This window comes from Cervus elaphus, chromosome 8, assembly GCF_910594005.1.
Source record: "Cervus elaphus chromosome 8, mCerEla1.1, whole genome shotgun sequence".
In the NCBI taxonomy this organism is placed as follows: Eukaryota; Metazoa; Chordata; class Mammalia; order Artiodactyla; family Cervidae; genus Cervus; species Cervus elaphus.
The window spans coordinates 7,491,183-7,510,294 of record NC_057822.1 but is presented as its reverse complement, the minus strand read 5'-3'; the positions used below and the strand labels follow the sequence as shown (position 1 = coordinate 7,510,294).

Here is a 19,112-nt window from a genome sequence, read left to right as displayed (position 1 = left end):
TGCTGCTACCACCAACGCAAACTTATCTCATAGAACTGGAAGGCCAAGGAACACACTTTGGAAAATAGTGCTTTGTTTATTTTTTTTCAGGAGTCCTACAACATATAATATTTTAAAAGTTAGATAAATCTTACATTTAATAATTTCACAATTAAAATGGATTTCTAAATTTCCCCAGTAGTAAACCACTTACCAAAAAAAAAAAAAAACAACCCAAAACAAACTTATCTTCGATTATGAGGGTGATAAATATTTTTGAAAAGATCATTTACCACAAGAATCTGTTTTGTCCCCATCAAAAAAATGTACCTGAACTTTAAACAAAACTCACATTTTATTTAAGTTGAAATAAACTATACAAAATTTGACTTTCTTAACCAAAAACAGCAGCAATATTTTCTATATTATTCCTAGATAAGCTGCAAAACACTTATTTTTGTAGGTTTGCTAGATTTTGCTTGTAAATCAAGATGAGGCAATAGATACAGTCATGGAAAAAGACAAAAGGAAACAGACAAATCAGTTGTCATTATCTATGGCCTCTGATCCCCTCCTGACCATGAAACTGAAGCGTTCAATATATAAGCTGCCAAAAAGCTTATAAAGATGTAGGAATGTAAACAGCAACAACCAAATGGGGAACAACAGTGGTAGGCTCTTCCATTCACACGTTAACTACAGTGTATTGCTTTAACTTCAGGGAAATAGCACTTTAGCAAAACACGCTTTGCCCACTCTTTTGGGCGACTTCGGAGAGACACACGACAAACGGCAGCACTGAGGATGGTCTGACCTTGCCACCCTTCTTCTCTGGAAGTTAGAAGGAGAGCAGAGGTGTGTCTGTAACGAGGAGCACAGGTGGCTTCAGATAGTGATTCTTCCTGAGCTAAAACCCCCCACAGGCATTTATCAGCAGCTCATCTTGTAGATGAGAGCATGTGGCTGTGACTCGTCTCAGCCCATTCTTCCTCGGAATGGGTGTCTGATCCGTATCATCTCGTGGAGGTGGGAATGTTGGTTCCACCACTTTGCTAGCTGAGGAAGTTTGGGGTCCTCATCTGTAACGCGGGGATAATCATAATTTCCTTGATCCACGCTTGTCCTACCGATTCAATGGAACATCCCCTGCAAAGTACTCAGTTAACTATTGCCCCAAGTGCGCAGGTAAAGTGAGTCCAAGGCTGGGGTGTTCTGGGAACATCGATGGTTCCTTGCAGTTAGGAGGAGGCAGAGCTGGGACCCGAGCCCAGGCTAGACTCTGGACAGAACGCCCCTGCTTCTGGCGGCAAGTGGTGGTCCACGACCCAGGTGGTGGGAAGCACGGCCGTCATGTACAGAGAGGAGTCGGGTGGGCTGCTCATGCCTTCCCGCGGCCTCCTCCGCTTTCTGTGCTGCTGTGGTTATTGACCCCTGTCAAGGGGGGAAACCCAGGGCAATTTTCGCAAGCTTTTAACCATAAAATAATGGGGGGAAAAAAAAAGTTGTTTTTTTTTTTTTTAAAATCAGACTTCAATACTTGCCATACTATCCCAGGGTAAGGTGATGTTATCACCTAGTTTTTATGGCTTTTGTCCCTTTTCATTTGGCAAACACTGATTCTGTTTGTTTTTTTAACTGAAAATAGTTATTCATGGCTTCCTGGAAGGAGTAGGATTGGTTTCTGTTGAAACAGCAAAAAAAAAATTGTAAGGTTTTATGAAATCAGTGAGTTGGTGGGGGATGGGAGGTGTGGGTGGGAGGCAAACCCTGGGACCTTTAAGGTGTGAGAAGCAAACTTCTTATTTAGGAAATTCAGATTATTTGACCTTAGAAACAAGAAGTGAGAGTTTCACTCAAAGGAAAAACCAAGGTTGGAAGAAGAAAGCAGAAAGCTTCCCATCATATAAATCACCCACCAGCTGATGAGTCAAGTGTAAGTGGCCTGAAACGGGATTGGGTGGAAATGCTTTTATGGCAAAATTACTTTTGCCAAGTCCCAAACACAAGATGAATAATTCGAGTTAGTTTACAGAAGTTAACACAGGTCTGAACTTGCATTTTCCAAGAACAAATCCTCAAAGCCCAAGGTCATTTTATCTGTGTTACCTGCCAGGGTTTCACCTTTTATGAAATGCTTTTAGACCTGGTGCTGAGCACCATCTTTTTTATACCTGTCCTTGGAAACAATAAGATACATGATGATGTGGATTCCTTTGACTTTCTCCTCGCAGTGTGCCCGACTGGACACCATCGTTTCTAAATACCCAGCAGCTAATGCGTACACTATCCCATCTCATCTTGTTTCAAAGAAAGACTTCAGCAATTCCTGTTCCAGCATGTTCCAGTTGCCAAGCTATGAGAAAGTACTCAAATTTGAAACCCCTGCACCAAACCAGTACAATGTAAGAACACTTTCTATGCTTCTTAGATATATATTGAGTGAATGGTTTACTAAAAATAAAAGAAGGGACGTGGGGAGCTTTGGAAAATAGCATTTAAACCAATTGGTAAATTAGTTAGCATTTGTTGACTACACAATGGCTACATGAGGCTGTGCAAGGCTCTCACAGGGAATTTTCTGAACCCAGAGAAAGGTGTGGGCAACATGGAGGTCAGCATAGAGCAGTGGGAAAACCTCTGCCCTGGAAAACTCTTATTGCAGTCGCTCCTATCACAGACATGAAATTAAAAGATGCTTGCTCCTTGGAACGTAACATAATACGATAAACTTAGTGTATTAAAAAGCAGAGACTTCACTTTATCATCAAAGGTCCATATAGTCAAAGCTGTGGTTTTTCCAGTAGTCATGTATAGATGTGAGAGTTGGACCATAAGGAAGGCTGAGTGCCAAAGAATTGATGCTTTCCAATTGTGGAGCTGGAAAAGACTCTTGAGAGTCCCTTGAACATCAAGGAGATCAAACCAGTCAATCCTAAAGGAAATCAACCCTGAATATTCACTGGACGGACTGTTGCTGAAGCTGAAGCTCCAGCTTTGGCCACCTGATGCAAAGAGCCAACTCATTAGAAAAGACTCTGATGCTGGGAAAGATTGAAGGCAAAAGGAGAAGGGGGTTGCAGAACATAAGATGGTTAGATAGCATCACTGACTCAGTGGACATGAATCTGAGCAAACTCCAAGAGATAGTGAAGGACAGGGAAGCCTGGCATGCTGCAGTCCATGGGGTCAGACACAACTTAGCAACCAAACAACAACAACCACCACCTATCACATAACTTTCTGGGATGGTTTTCTCATCTATAACAATGATTGTATTATTCACTTACTTTTTAGATTGTTATAGGGAAAATAAACTTCTATCTTTCCATATCAGAAAATTGCTTTCTTTAACAGTAGTACGTCTCCAGGGCTTCCCTGATATCTCAGTTGGTAAAGAATCCGCCTGCAATGCAGGAGACCCCAGTTCCATTCCTAGGTTGGGAAGATCTGCTAGAGAGGGGATAGGCTACCCACTCCAGTATTCTTGTGTTTCTCTTGTGGCTCAGCTGGTAAAGAATCCACCTATAGTGCAGGAGACCTGGGTTCGATCCTTGGGTTGGGAAGATCCCCTGGAGAAGGGAAAGGCTACCCATTCCAGTATTCTGGCCTGGAGAATTCCATGGACTGTACAGTCCATGGGGTCGCAAAGAGTTGGACACGACCGAGTGACTTTCACTTTCAGTGCTTCTCTAGTTCCCATCGCTCTGTAACCACTTAGGCAGAACAGTGTGGTTAATGGGTAAGAGATGGGCTTGGGTTCAAATCTTGACTCTGACATTTTCTACGTGTGGGTGGCTTTGGGCAAGCCCATTAACCTTTCAGGACTCAGTTTATTGATATGTAAAGTGGGGTTATGGGGCTATGCCCTCCCATGTGGTACTAGTGGTAAAGAACCCGCTTGCCAATGAAGGAGATGTAAGAGACATGGGTTCCATCCCAGCATCAGGACGATCCCCTGGAGGACGGCGTGGCAACCTGCTCCAGTATTCTTACCTGGAGAATCCCTTGGACAGTGGAGCCTGGTGGGCTACAGTCCATAGAGTCGAAAAGAGTCAGACACAATTGAAGGGACTTAGTTTGCAAGCACACAAAATGGGATTTTATGTCTACTCCGTGGTGCTAATGCAAACATTAAACGAGGCTGTCTTGGCCTAGAGCTTACTTAGCGCAGCCCCTGGTGCATGAGAGTTCCACAATACGGAAATCAGTAGAACTGTCTTTGGGGAAGTCAAGATGCCTCTCAGGTTTCAGTTGTAAAATGGAATTAATTATACTTGCCCAATAGGGTTATTGTAAGAAGTAGATGAGAGTGTAGTGTGAGAGCACTCTGAAATACCTGAGACATGAATTGCACATAAGGCAGTAATACTATTATGCTATAATTTCTGAGTATTTTGGCCTTAGAATGCTTCAGTTTAAATTTCCTTTTTCTTTTATAATACTTATGGATAATAGTTATTTTTCCAACTACAAAGATCCTGCCCACCTTCTTCGATGGATCCAATCAATTATAATGTGCTCAAAGCAATGTAAGTGCCTGTTAGATCAGCACTGTCCAAAAGAAATACAACCGGGGTCACAAAAGTAATTTGTTTTCCTAGTTGTTGCGGTTGCTCAGTTGCTGAGTCGTGTCTGACTTTTTGCAACCCCATGGACTGCAGCACGCCAGGCTCCTCTGTCCTCCATTATTTCCCAGAGTTTGCTTAAATTCACGTCCGTGGAGTCAGTGATGCTATCTAAACATCTTGTCCTCTGCCGCCCTCATTCTCCCCTTGCCTTCAATCTTTCCCAGCATCTGGGTTTTTTCCAATGAGTCGGCTCTTCACATCAAGTGACCAAAGTTTGGAGTTTCAGCTTCAGCATCAGTCCTTCCAATGAATATTCAGGGTTGATTTCCTTGAAGATTAGTTGGTTTGATCTCCTTGCAGTCCAAGGGACACCCAAGAATCTTCTCCAGCACCACAATCGGAAAGCATCAATTCTTCAGCGCTCAGCCTTGTTTATGGTCCAATTCTCACGTCCATACATGACTATTGGAAAAACCATAACTTTGGCTATATGGACCTTTGTTGGCAGAGTGATGTCTCTGCTGTTTTCCTAGTAGCTACATTTAAAAGTAAAAAGGAACAGGTGAAATTAGTTTTAATAATATATTCCATTTAACCCAGTATGTTCAAGATATTTCAATATCTAATAATTAGTAATAAAAACTACTAATTAGATGTTTTACATTCTTTTCCTCATATTAAATCTTTAAAATTATTGTGTATTTTATACTCAAAGCCCGTCTGCTTGTGGATCAGCCATATGTCCAGCACTCAATTGCTATACATGGCCAGTAGCTTCTGTGTGGGATAGTATAGCTCCAGATACTCTTCTCCTAGGGTAACCAGAGCCTGAAAATAATAATGATGATGAGATGATGAAGCACTTTTCATGGCCTATGTTCTGTTCTAAGAGTTGTGTATTCACTGATTTCATACTCACAAGAAACTGGAAGTAGATTCTCTTGTTCTCAATTGACAGAAGAGGAAGTTGAGGTTCAGAGAGGGGAAGGGACTTGCCCAAAGTCACCCAGCTCGAAGAGACCACTTGCACACCAGTGAGAACAGCTGGGTGCAGAGGTTTAAAACTGGGGAGTGATCAGAGTCTCCACGTTCCAGCCGTGCTGGGCTTCCTTTCGTAAGTCGTGTGACTGCTCTGTGCCAGTGATATAATTTAGAATCCAGTGGGGAACTCAAGACGAGAACTAGCAGACCGCAAGCAAAATAATTGCAAACTGCGGCCAGCTTTGAGGAAGACAAACAGTTGGAGCCTGAGGGAGAGAATATGTATATGGTATGGAGGTAGGCGTATATTTTAGACTGAGTGGTCAAAGAAGGTGAGTGCTCCCTCTCTGCGACCTACGGGGGGAGCTGAAGGGTGCTCTAGTTAGCGCTTCAAACCTTCATGTCCCCAACCTACTGTTCCTGAAGGCTCAGCTCCAGTCCTGGTATACAGTAAGCATGCAATAAATGCTTATGGCTTAAAGGCATAACTTCCTTTGTTAATCAAGGAATGGCCATCCCCCAAGTCAGAACTCTGTCCTCCTGCCAACAGAGCAATTTTAGTTGCAGGTTTTTTGTTCATTATTGTTTTAATGCGGCTCTGAAAGTAAGACACGTGCATCATAAAATACATCCAAGCATCACAGAAACCCGAAAACCAGAAAGTAGAAGTCCCTTATCATTTTGCTTCGCAAACCAACCATCAAAAACCAGGGGCAACACGTGTATGTGTATGCCTGTGGCTGATTCATATTGATGTATGGTAAAAACCATCACAGTATTGCAAAGTAATTATCCTCCAATTAAAATAATTAAATACATTACAAAACAAAACAAAACCAGGGGCAGTTTTGTTCATACTCTCTTCCTCCCTTAGTCCTTCCCTCAGTTTTGGGATTATACTGTCCATCGTATGCTTGCGTGTCTACTTAATATCTGAGTATTTTTTTCCTCTCATGGCAATACAATGAATCTGTTTCGTTCTTTTTTAATCTGCCGGTGGAGCTGACTCTTTTCTTAGTCTAATGGGAAAATACACGTGACACACAGTCAGTGTAGGTATACAAAAATGTCCCCCTTTGCTGTTGCTTTTCTGTCTGGGCGAAGAATAAAGCTGAAGCAGTGTTTTGTCTACAGGAGGCTTTTTTCAAACCTGGAGAACAATGGTTGAGTCAACCGGCGAGCAGCAGAAATGCAGTAATCCTGTTAGCCACACTGCTCTGAGGCTGTCAAGGCCCCTCTCTGCCTTTGCTTAACTGTGATCCCCCGATTCTCTATTCGAAGCCTTTCCCGCGGTACCTGTTATTACTTCCTCTCCTGCATCCTGGCTTCTCTCCCCGTGTCCAGTAATTACCTGGCCCATCTGATCTTTTTGTTTGCCCTCTCTGCAGGCAGCCTGGCCATTTGGTACCCTGGGAAAAACTGAATTCCTCTACCTTTGTCAACACAAAATCAAAATGCCATCTGTATTTCTTCAGAAACATTTTTTTTTTTTTTTACAAAGGAGTATCACAGAAAATCAAGCCATCTTGGCCCCAGCAAACAGTTTCACTCATTCAGTAAATAGTCCCAGCCATGGCAGGTACAACTTTTATTGCATCTTTTATCTAATGAATACAGGAGACTGACTGCCAATTGGCATTTAACATATTTATGACTCATCATAAGAATGATCTCAGGGTTCTTTTTTTTTTTCCAAAATTATTTTTAGAGTTCTGAACACACTGAACACTCTCAACTGTACACTGCCTGAGTCGACCAAAATCCTTATTTTCTGGTCAGTCCAGAAAAGTCAAGACGACCCAGTGCTTGTAAATCTTATCACAATCTTAAGTTACACGATTTCTTTGTACGTCCTATATCCTGCACGTATAGAAAGATTATTTGAGCAGTGAGGAATGAGGGTGGGGATATGTAGGACTCAGTGTTCAAAAAGAATGAAAATCATAGAGGAAAAAGTAATGAAAATAATTTGCCTAGGTAGCTTTACACACTTTTTATTTTTATTCATTTATTATTTTATTTTTTAAACTTTATTTTTCTAATTGTGTATTTAGTTTACCCAACTGGGCTCAAACTAAACATGTTGCAATTTTTCCCAATATCCTGTTTTGTGACCATCTTTTCATGTCAATAACTTTTTAGCTACACGAACGTTTCAAAGTGCAAAGTGTTGCTTTGGGTGAATCTACTGTCTACCTTAACCAATTCCATATCACTAATCGTATTCTAAGTTTTCCTATATGTTTACCTTCTAGGTTTGTGATTCTTTTGTCAACTTACAAATGTCCTATTGAGTTTTAAATGCAATTGCATTGAGTTTGCAGATAAATTGGGTGAAAATCTTTACAGCTTTGGGTAATCTGGAAACACAATCTATCTTTTAATTTATTATGTTTTCTTTTATGTCTTTCAGTAAAAATTTTAATGATTTTCTTCATATTCTAGTTATACGTAACATTACACATTTTAAAAAAAGCCCACTTTCCTGCAGGGGATTTATATTGACTGGGCATCTCCCCCATCCCCACCCCAATAGCTCCCTGCCTCAGGTCGAGCAAGAATGATCTGATCCATCTTACAGATGAGGAAAAAACCTCAAATCCAGAGAAATTGAACAGTTTGAGCAGGATGCCCCTCCCCGAGTGAGGGAAGTGACCAGGGAAGCCGGGTCTGCAGGCTGGCACAGGGCACCATCCTCGGTGTTGTGCTGGATCCCCAGACCCTAGCTGGTGATGAAGAGTCATTGCCCCCTGCAGCTGGGGCGAAGCTCAAGTATGTATGAAGGTCAGCCAGTATGACCCTTTCCACTCACATCCGCTCATTTTCTGAGAACAGGTTTAAAAGAAAAAAAAATTTTTTTTAACCCCAAAGTGCCAGTCGTCCTGACGTGACGAGAGGGACAGAGAAAGGCAAAGCCCTGAGTGCGCTGCGTTTTTCTCCCCACCTCAGGCCTCCGACTCCTGCTGCAAGCAGGCAAACAACGTCTGTGCCCGAGCTGGGTTCGTGTCCAAAACCCAGAGAGGACTTTTCGCTGTTTCTAAAACAGGACCCGCCCCAGGTAAGCAGCTGCTCTGCACTGGCCTTGGCCTGAGGCTTCCTGTTCCAGGTCTGATCAGCAGGGCGCCCGTTCCTTCACAGGGAGTCTCTTTCCCTGGCGGCTCAGACGGTAAAGAATCTGCCTGCGATGGAGGAGACCCAGGTTCGATCCCTGGGTCGGGAAGATCCCCTGGAGAAGGGAATGGCTACCCGCTCCAGTATTCTGGCCTGGAGAATTCCCTGGACAGAGGAGCCTGGTGGGCTGCAGCCCTTGGGGTCGCAGAGAGTCGGACAAGACGGAGGGACTAACACTTTCACATCAGGCTTTGGGGGGTGGGTGTGGGGGTGCAGGCAGGTGTTATAGGAAGAGGAGGGGACTGGCTCCCCACTCAGTGGAAGAACTGCCGGCCCCTGGGGTCTGCCTCCCTTTTAGACCCGGCGCACATGCTTCGGGCAGCAGCTGGGGAGGTGTCTTCCCGAGCCTGCAGAGCACTGTGCGCACATCCCAGGTGCCATTGCAGACCCTGGGGGAAGGCAGGGCGACCCCTGGGCACTGGGCTGCAATATTCCTTTCCTCCCAAGCCGGCCAGCAGCTTCATCATTTAACCCCAAATCACTGGGAGATCGTGCTTTTTTCACGCAGTCCTCACACATCTGTCCTCCAAGAGCCATGCTCTTAGCCCTGTGTTTCAGATGAGGCAAAGGAGGTCCAGAGAGGCGAAGCAACTGGCTCAGTGCCACGCAGCTAAGAAATGGCAGGCCTCAGCCCAGAGGAGCCTCTGACCCCCGTCCTCCCAAGGCGATTTCTGACTCTGGGATTCGGGAATGCACAGGGCTTGCCGGCAAACGTTTTCCCTGCTGGGTGGGGATGGGCGTTGCCCCCGTCCTGTGCCCCGAACCAGCCTTAGTGAAAAGTTCTCAGAGAGATCTGGGGACATAACAGTCCTCACTCCAGGAACACGGGTTAGATTAGACCTTCCCAAATGGGTCCCAGAGACCCCCGAGGGAGCTCCAGGCCCCAGAGCCCAGGGGAGGAGCCGGGAAGGAGTGCCTCTGCAGTGACACTTCTCGGGAGCTAGGTGTGGATAAAATTGCAGCACATGTCAGATTTCAGCAAATCCAGATTAAAGTTGAGATCAGTCTGAGGCTGAATAACAAAACCAGCCCTAATGAGGAGGTTCAGCCCCAGCTAAAGCGCCCTGCCTTGCATCACCACGGGCAAAACCGCACCTTGTTTGTTTAGATGGGAGAACAAACCTCTGGGTTTGGGCCAGAGGTCCCACCAGTGAGCCTAGGAATGTGGGCAGCCCCTCCCTCTGGGAGGGTCCTCAGGGGCCCCTTGAAACAGCAGGCAGGGGAGAGGTGGGCACCAGCATCTGTTAAGCTGCTACTGTGTGCCACAAGCTTTCAAAGCCCCAGGGATCATTGCCTGGTGCCTGTGTGCTCAAAGAGTGGGGGTTATTATTTTTATCATATTGACCTTTCCATGTGGCGCTAGTGGTAAAAGAACCTGCCTGCCAATGTGGGACAGATAAGAGATTTGGGTTCGATCCCTGCATTGGGAAGATCCCCTGGAGAAGGGAATGGCAACCCACTCCAGTATTCTTGCCTGGAGAATCCCATGGACAGAGGAGCCTGGAGGGCTACAGTCTATAGGGTCGTAAAGCGTCGGACATGACTGAAGTGACTTAGCCCGCATTATTATTATAGCAGCCCTACTTAACATGCGAAAATGATATTCAGAGAGCAGGTGACTAACACAGGGTTCCACACCTGGATTTGAATCCAGGCCCTTTATCCAGCTCTGAGGCCTGCTTCCTTAAAGACTCCCCTGGTGTCCCCCAGTTTGCCAGGGGCCAGAGCCTGGGGAATCGGCTTCTCTGAGAGAAACAATCTGCCTAGACCTCTTGGGAAAATGTGGTTTCGGCTTCTCCCAGCATGGGAAGAAACCAGATGTGGAACTGTGACTGGAATTCCCGCTCTGTTGCAGCTGCTCTGAGTGCCTGGCCCCAGGGGCTGAGGGCCCAGTCTGGTCTGCCTTCAGTTCTGAGTAGAATGCCCAACTTTACACACTGGCTGATGGGATTTTCTAAAGTCTGCAGGCGCCAAGCACAAGGCCAGGCACTTCTCCAACATCCTCCTCTCTTGTTGATGATGTTGTTCAGTCGCTAAGTCATGTCCGACTCTTTGCAACCCCATGGACTACAGCACCCCAGGCTCCCCTGTCCTACACTATCTTCTGGAGTTTGCTCAAATTCATGTCCATTGAGTCAGTGATGCTATCTAACTATCTCATGTTCTGCAACCACCTTCTCCTCCTGCCTTCAATCTTTCCCAGCTTCAGGGTCTTTTCCAATGAGTCAGCTCTTTGCATCAGGTGACCAAAGTACTAGAGCTTCAGCTGCAGCATCAGTCCTTCCAATGAATATTCAGAGTTGATTTCCTTTAGAATTGACTGTTTTGATCTCTTTGCTGTCCAAGGGACTCTCAAGAGTCTTCTCCAAAACCAGAATTGGAAAGCATCAGTTTTTTGGCACTCAGTTTTCTTTATGGTCCAACTCTCACATCCATACATGACTGCTGGAAAAACCATAGCTTTGACTGGATGAACCTTTGTTGGCAAAGTGATGTCTCTGCTTTTTAATATGCTGTCAAGGTTTGTCATAGCTTTCCTTCCAAGGAGCAAGTGTCTTTTAATTTAATGGCTGCAGTCACCACCCACAATCATTTTGGAGCCCAAGAAAATAAAATCTGTCACTGCTTCCACTTTTGCCCCTTCTGTTTGCCATGAAGTGATGGGACCAGATGCCATGATCTTAATTTTTTGAATGCTGAGCTTCAAGCCAGCATTTTCACTCTCCTCTTTCACCCTCACCAAGAGGCTCTTTACTTCCTCTTCACTTTCTGCCATAAAGTGGTGTCATCTGCATATCTGAGGTTATTGATATTTCTCCCAGCAATCTTGATTCCAGCTTCTGATGCATCCAGCCCAGCATTTCGCATGAGGTACTCTGCATATAAGTTAAATAAGCAGGTGACAATATACAGCCTTGTCATGCTCCTTTCCCAATTTTGAACCAGTCAGTTGTTCCATGTCCTGTTGCTTCTAACTGTTGCCTCTTGACTCACATATAGGTTTCTCAGGAGACAGGGAAAGTGGTTTGGTATTCCCATCTCTCTAAGAATTTTCCACAGTTTGTTGTGATCCACACAGTCAAAGGCTTTAGTGAAGTCAATGAAAAAGTAAATGTTTTCTGGAATTTCCTTGCTTTCTTTATGATCCAACAAATGTTGCAATTTGATTTCTGGTTTCTGTGTCTTTTCTAAACCTACATCTGGAAGTTCTCAGGTCACCAACTGCTGAGGCCTAGCTTGAAAAAATTTGAGCATGACCTTACTGGCATGTGAAAGAACACAACTGTATAGTAGTTTGAACATTCTCTGGTAACGCCCTTCTTTGGGACCGAAATGAAAACTGACCTTTCCCAGGTCTCCTCTCTATTCCTCTTTTTTTAAAAAAGTTATAAGAACATGAGGAAATACTTCTATCTTAAAGTGTCACTTGAAAAAAAATGGGGGTGGACTTCCCTGGTGATGCAGTGGATAAGAATCTGCCTGCCAATGCAGGGAACTAAGAGACACAGGTTCAGTCCCTGGCCTGGGGAGATTCCACATGTGATGGAGCAACTAAAGCCCATGTGGCGAAACTACTGAAGCCCACAAATCTACAGCCTGTTCTCTGCAACAAGGAAGCCACCGAAATGAGATGCCCACGCACTGCAGCAGGGAGTAGGTCCGCTCGCTGCAACCAGAGAAAGCCTGAGAGCAGCAAGGAAGAGCTAGAGCAACCAAAAATAAATAATAAATAAATAAACTACAAAAAATAAATAAAAGTCAAAGGACTACAAGTTAAAGCAGCAATAAGATATTGTTCATGTAACAAAAAATAAAGAATAGCTTACCAAAAAAAAAAAAAAAAAGGATGGGTGACACAATTTAACCCGCACTGTGGGCCCAGCTCCATGAGATAGCATCTAGTGCCCGAGAGAGGGACCGGGAGTAACTACAGCAGAGTATTCACCTGGTTTTTTCTGGGCTGTGGGAGCATAAATGCCTTTCCCGCTTGCTTCTGCTTTTTAACATTTTATAATCAAGCATTGCTTTAAACTTTTTTTTTTTTCTGGTAAGGATAATAAAAATTAAAAAATAAATATATGTGTAAATGAAACAGGAAGATAATTTGAGAGATATATTGTTTTATTGTTCAGTTGCTACTTCATGTCTGACTCTCTGAGACCCCATGGAGTGGAACATGCCAGGCTCCTCTGTCCTCTACTATCTCCCAGAGTTTGCTCAAATTTATGTCCATTGTGTCTGTGATGCTATCTAACCATCTCGTATACCAGTATTATAAATGTTGCTAACTGGACATCTGTTTTGTTTTTTTTTAATTTAAGGGTATATTGGGACTATCTTTTCATGTTATTAAAAACCCTCCTGTGGCTGATTCATGTTGACGTATGGCAGAAACCAACACAATCTTGTAAAGCAATTATCCCCCAATTTAAAAAAATAAAAGTTCTCCTAGAACATCTTTTGTTAATGCATGTGTGCTAAGTCATTTCAGTTGTGTCTGACTCTTAGTGACCCAATGGACCATTGCCCACCAGGCTCGTCTGTCCATGGGATCATCCAGGCTAGAACACTGGAGTGGATTTCCATGCCCTCCTGCAAGGGATATTCCCAACCCAGGGATGGAACCCATGTCTCTTAGTCTCCTGCATCGGCAGGCGAGTTCTTTACCACCTGGGAAGCCCACACGGTTGTGTAGTATTCCATTATCCAGTGGGACCATAACTTAAGGGAAAAAATGCTCCCTTGTTGGAGATTTAGGTTGTTTTAAACTGATTACTCATATAAATAGAGTGGGAGCAAACATCCTTATAGCTCACACCTGTGTACAATTGAGATTATTTCCTTAGATAGATTGCCTAACGTGAAACTGATAAGTCGAAAGGTATGTAAAACATTTAAGGTTTTTGATATTTGTGACCAAATTGCCCTTCAGCACAGAGATAATCTATCCACCTGCTTCCATGAAGACTCTTCTTCCCTTCACTATTCCATCACTAATAGTGATTGCCATCACCATTCCCATGTAAGTAAAATCTTGCTAATAGATCCCATATTGTTGTTTTCAGTGATCTTGCAATGGAAAAGTTGATTTCATTTAAAACAAATTTAGCTTTAGGATGTTTAGAAAGTTTCAAATATTTTTTGCATGCTCAATGCCACCATTAATGTAGTTTCCCCCACTTTTCTGGGCTCCCAACTATTTTTAGTTCATGTGTATCCAGTTGTACATTGGTGTCACAGTACACACAGTATAGACTGCTCGGCTTTATTTTACTTGTTTTCTCTCCCCTTGATTTTCAAGAACACTGCCATGGGCCTCACAGTGGTTGCATTTACCACCCGCAGGGCTGATGTTCCACCAGAGTGGGCTGTTTTCCCATAACTGTGCCCTTGTACTTGGACCTTTAGGCTCATCACCATTTCTCACACTGTAGCTACTGCTGTGGTGTACATCTTTAGGCTTAGAGCTTTTCCATCATGTTGAATAATTTTCTTAATTTCCAAGTAATGGGAAACCAGGGTCAAAGTGTGCAGCATCTTGGAGGACTTCCCTGGTGGTCTAGTGGTTAAGAATCTGGCCTGTAATGCAGGGGACACAGGTTTGATCTCTGATTGGGGAACTAAGATCCCATGTGCTGCGAGGCAAGCATGCCTGTGCCCACAACTACTGAACCTGCACACCACAACTGAAACGTCCACGTGGCGCCACTGAAGACCCCACGTGATGCAACTAGGACCCGACACAAATAAGTGTGTACACATATTGTTATATCAAAATATATGTATTTAAAGTGTGCAGCGTCTTGAAGGCCTTTGCCTAGCAGTGCTGCTTTGCACCCCGAAATGCCTGCACCCACTTACATGGCTGCCAGCTCTTTGGGCTTCCTGGCGGCTCAGTGGTAAAGAAGCTGCCTGCCACTGCAGGGGACGCAGGGGACAGGTTTGATCCCTGGGTTGGGAAGATCCCCTGGAGAAGGGAATGGCAACCCACTCCAGTATTCTTGCCTGCAGAATCCACAGGACAGAGGACCCTGGTAGGCTATAATCCATGGGGCCGCAAAGAGTCGGACACAACTAAGTAACTAATCCACCAGCTCTTTAGGGGTGAGACTGCTCCCTCTTTACCTCAGCCCAGATCATTCTCTTCTTCCTTCGAGCTTTGTGCACAACGTACTTTTATTCCGACACAGTTTCTTGAGACACAGGGTATGAAAGGAAAGAATGGACATTGAAGGCAGATGGTTCTGGGTCCACATAGTAGGTGCTCAATAAATGTTTGTTAATTACATAATTAAGAATTATTGGGCTTCCTAGGTGTCTCAGTGGTAAAGAATCTGCCTGCAGTGCTGGAGACACAAGTTCAATCGCTCGGTTGGGAAGAACCCCTGGAGAAGGAAGTGGCAAACCACTCGAGTATTCTTGCCTGGAAAATTCGGTGGACAGAAGAGCCTGGCAGGCTATCATGGGGTCCCAAAAGAGTCAGATGTGACTTAGCAACTAAATAACAATAACAACAAACTGCATAATAGTTACTGAACAACCATCATGTGTCAGGAACCTGAAAGGTCCTTTTACTGCCGTAGCCTCCTGGCCGTGGGAAGATTTACTGTCCTTAGTTTATACAGGAAGATGCTGGGCTTAGGCCCTGGTTAGATGGATGTCTCTTGGCAAGGTACTGAATGTCTCTGAGTCTGTTTCCTCATGTTCAGATTGGATGTGCTAACACCCACCTTGCAGGGCTGCCGTGAGGATTAAATGAGTTAAGTCTATGACGCATGGACACACGTTCTCTAAATGGTAAATGTTACTTCCAGTTATTCCAGGCAGACCCTATTACTTGACCATCCTGGAGCGATACTGCCTTATAGTCATTAAATGTATTCTTAGGCATAAGGCACTGCTTTTTATTTATTTGAGAAGCGTTCTTTATTCTGTCTTAAAATTTCTTTCCTCTCAGGGCATTATGATGTGAACGAATCCCTTGTGAAGCAGTCACCGAAGATATTGATGTCTTGTTTTAAATCAAAAACCGACCGTGGATTAAAGCTGACGTCAACAGGCCCAGGACCCGGTTATTACAACCCAAATGGTCACCCCAAAGTTCAAAAAAAGACTCTGATCCCGTGAGTCCTGATTATTCTGATCTTTCTTCTGAAAGTTGTTTCTGGGGAAGGACCCCAACACGGGGGAAAGGGAGGGGTGTCACAGCTTGGCAGACACAAGCTGGGTAGCTCTCATGGAACCCTTGTTGACACAGCTTGCTGAGTGCATCGTATTTATTGAGCAACTATTGTGTGCCAGGAACTTAACATCTTCAAAGATCATGACAGCTCTATTGTAGGAATGATTGTTTTAGCTTCATAGAGAAGGGAGTCAGGCTTCAGAAAGCCTGAGGGGCTTGCCTGAGTCCACACAGCTAAAAGGAAGGTGCCTCTGGGACTCAGGCTCAGGACTGTTTGGATCATCCAACATTCCCCACAATGCTGTACTCCCCTGGTGCTGATATTATCCATTTTTTATAAAATCTCCACTGGGGCGGCAGGATATATGGAAGCAATGATGCTCTCACTGTCTTGTACTGATAAGTTAAAAGCCTAGACTCTAGAGTTGGTCAGACCTGCTGCCTGCGAACCTCGGCTGTGCTGTTTTTGTGCTGTGTGACCATCAGCCCTGCTCTAACCCCTCTGAGCCTCCATGCCCTCCACTGTAAAGTGGGGATAATTTATCTGAACGTTGCTTTCAGATTGAAAAACAAGTATTGACACAGTAGGTACAGATGGTGACTCAAAACAAATTTTGTTTTTGTTTTTGTTTTTAATTTATTTATTTTTTCAGTGGGTTTTGTCATACATTGACATGAATCAGCAATAGATTTACACGTATTCCCCATCCCGATCCCCCCTCCCACCTCCCTCTCCACCCGATTCCTCTGGGTCTTCCCAGTGCACCAGGCTCAAGCATTTGTCTCATGCATCCCACCTGGGCTGGTGACCTGTTTCACCATAGATAATATACATGCTGTTCTTTCGCAACATCCCACCCTCACCTTCTCCCACAGAGTTCAAAAGTCTGTTCTGTACTTCTGTGTCTCTTTTTCTGTTTTGCATATAGGGTTGTTACCATCTTTCTAAATTCCATATATATGTGTTAGTATGCTGTAATGTTCTTTATCTTTCTGGCTTACTTCACTCTGTATAATGGGCTCCAGTTTCATCCATATCATTAGAACTGGTTCAAATGAATTCTTTTTAACGGCTGAGTAATATTCCATGGTGTATATGTACCACAGCTTCCTTATCCATTCATCTGCTGATGGGCATCTAGGTTGCTTCCATGTCCTGGCTATTATAAACAGTGCTGCGATGAACATTGGGGTGCACCTGTCTCTTTCAGATCTGGTTTCCTCAGTGTGTGTATGCCCAGAAGTGGGATTGCTGGGTCATATGGCAGTTCTATTTCCAGGTTTTTAAGAAATCTCCACACTGTTCTCCATAGCGGCTGTACTAGTTTGCATTCCCACCAACAGTGTAAGAGGGTTCCCTTTTCTCCACACCCTCTCCAGCATTTATTGCTTGTAGACTTTGGGATAGCAGCCATCCTGACTGGCGTGTAATGGTACCTCATTGTGGTTTTGATTTGCATTTCTCTGATAATGAGTGATGTTGAGCATCTTTTCATGTGTTTGTTAGCCATCTGTATGTCTTCTTTGGAGAAATGTCTGTTTAGTTCTTTGGCCCATTTTTTGATTGGGTCATTTATTTTTCTGGAATTGAGCTGCAGGAGTTGCTTGTATATTTTTGAGATTAATCCTTTGTCTGTTGCTTCATTTGCTATTATTTTCTCCCAATCTGAGGGCTGTCTTTTCACCTTGCTTATAGTTTCCTTTGTTGTGCAAAAGCTTTTAAGTTTCATTAGGTCCCATTTGTTTAGTTTTGCTTTTATTTCCAATATTCTGGGAGGTGGGTCATAGAGGATCTTGCTGTGGTTTATGTCGGAGAGTGTTTTGCCTATGTTCTCCTCTAGGAGTTTTATAGTTTCTGGTCTTACATTTAGATCTTTAATCCATTTTGAGTTTATTTTTGTGTATGGTGTTAGAAAGTGTTCTAGTTTCATTCTTTTACAAGTGGTTGACCAGCTTTCCCAGCACCACTTGTTAAAGAGGTTGTCTTTTTTCCATTGTATATCCTTGCCTCCTTTGTCGAAGATAAGGTGTCCATAAGTTCGTGGATTTATCTCTGGGCTTTCTATTCTGTTCCATTGATCTATATTTCTGTCTTTGTGCCAGTACCATACTGTCTTGATGACTGTGGCTTTGTAGTAGAGTCTGAAGTCAGGCAGGTTGATTCCTCCAGTTCCATTCTTCTTTCTCAAGATTACTTTGGCTATTCGAGGTTTTTTGTATTTCCATACAAATTGTGAAATTATTTGTTCTAGTTCTGTGAAAAATACCGTTGGTAGCTTGATAGGGATTGCATTGAATCTATAGATTGCTTTGGGTAGAATAGCCATTTTGACAATATTGATTCTTCCAATCCATGAGCATGGTATGTTTCTCCATCTGTTTGTGTCCTCTTTGATTTCTTTCATCAGTGTTTTATAGTTTTATATGTATAGGTCTTTTGTTTCTTTAGGTAGATATACTCCTAAGTATTTTATTCTTTTTGTTGCAATGGTGAATGGTATTGTTTCCTTAATTTCTCTTTCTATTTTTTCATTGTTAGTATATAGGAATGCAAGGGATTTTTGTGTGTTAATTTTATATCCTGCAACTTTACTATATTCATTGATTAGCTCTAGTAATTTTCTGGTAGAGTCTTTAGGGTTTTCTATGTAGAGGATCATGTCATCTGCAAACAGCGAGAGTTTCACTTCTTCTTTTCCTATCTGGATTCCTTTTACTTCTTTTTCTGCTCTGATTGCTGTGGCCAAAACTTCCAACACTATGTTGAATAGTAGTGGTGAGAGTGGGCATCCTTGTCTTGTTCCTGATTTCAGGGGAAATGCTTTCAATTTTTCACCATTGAGGGTGATACTTGCTGTGGGTTTGTCATATATAGCTTTTATTATGTTGAGGTGTGTTCCTTCTATTCCTGCTTTCTGGAGAGTTTTCATCATGAATGGGTGTTGAATTTTGTCAAAGGCTTTCTCTGCATCTATTGAGATAATCATATGGTTTTTATCTTTCAATTTGTTAATGTGGTGTATTACATTGATTGATTTGCGGATATTAAAGAATCCTTGCATTCCTGGGATAAAGCCCACTTGGTCGTGGTGTATGATTTTTTTATTATGTTGTTGGATTCTGTTTGCTAGAATTTTGTTAAGGATTTTTGCATCTATGTTCATCAGTGATATTGGCCTGTAGTTTTCTTTTTTTGTGGCATCTTTGTCTGGTTTTGGAATTAGGGTGAC

General features: G+C 43.4%; 1 protein-coding gene across 1 annotated transcript in view; it reads left to right on the top strand.

Annotated features, from left to right (window-relative positions):
• Positions 1-19,112, top strand: part of STPG1 (sperm tail PG-rich repeat containing 1) — a 63,509-nt gene that overhangs the window by 29,000 nt on the left and 15,397 nt on the right. Inside the window, exons 7-9 of the mRNA XM_043910583.1 lie at positions 2,211-2,381; positions 8,478-8,586; positions 15,658-15,823. Coding sequence (XP_043766518.1) covers positions 2,211-2,381; positions 8,478-8,586; positions 15,658-15,823 — 446 coding nt within the window. The remainder of the gene's footprint in view (positions 1-2,210; positions 2,382-8,477; positions 8,587-15,657; positions 15,824-19,112) is intronic.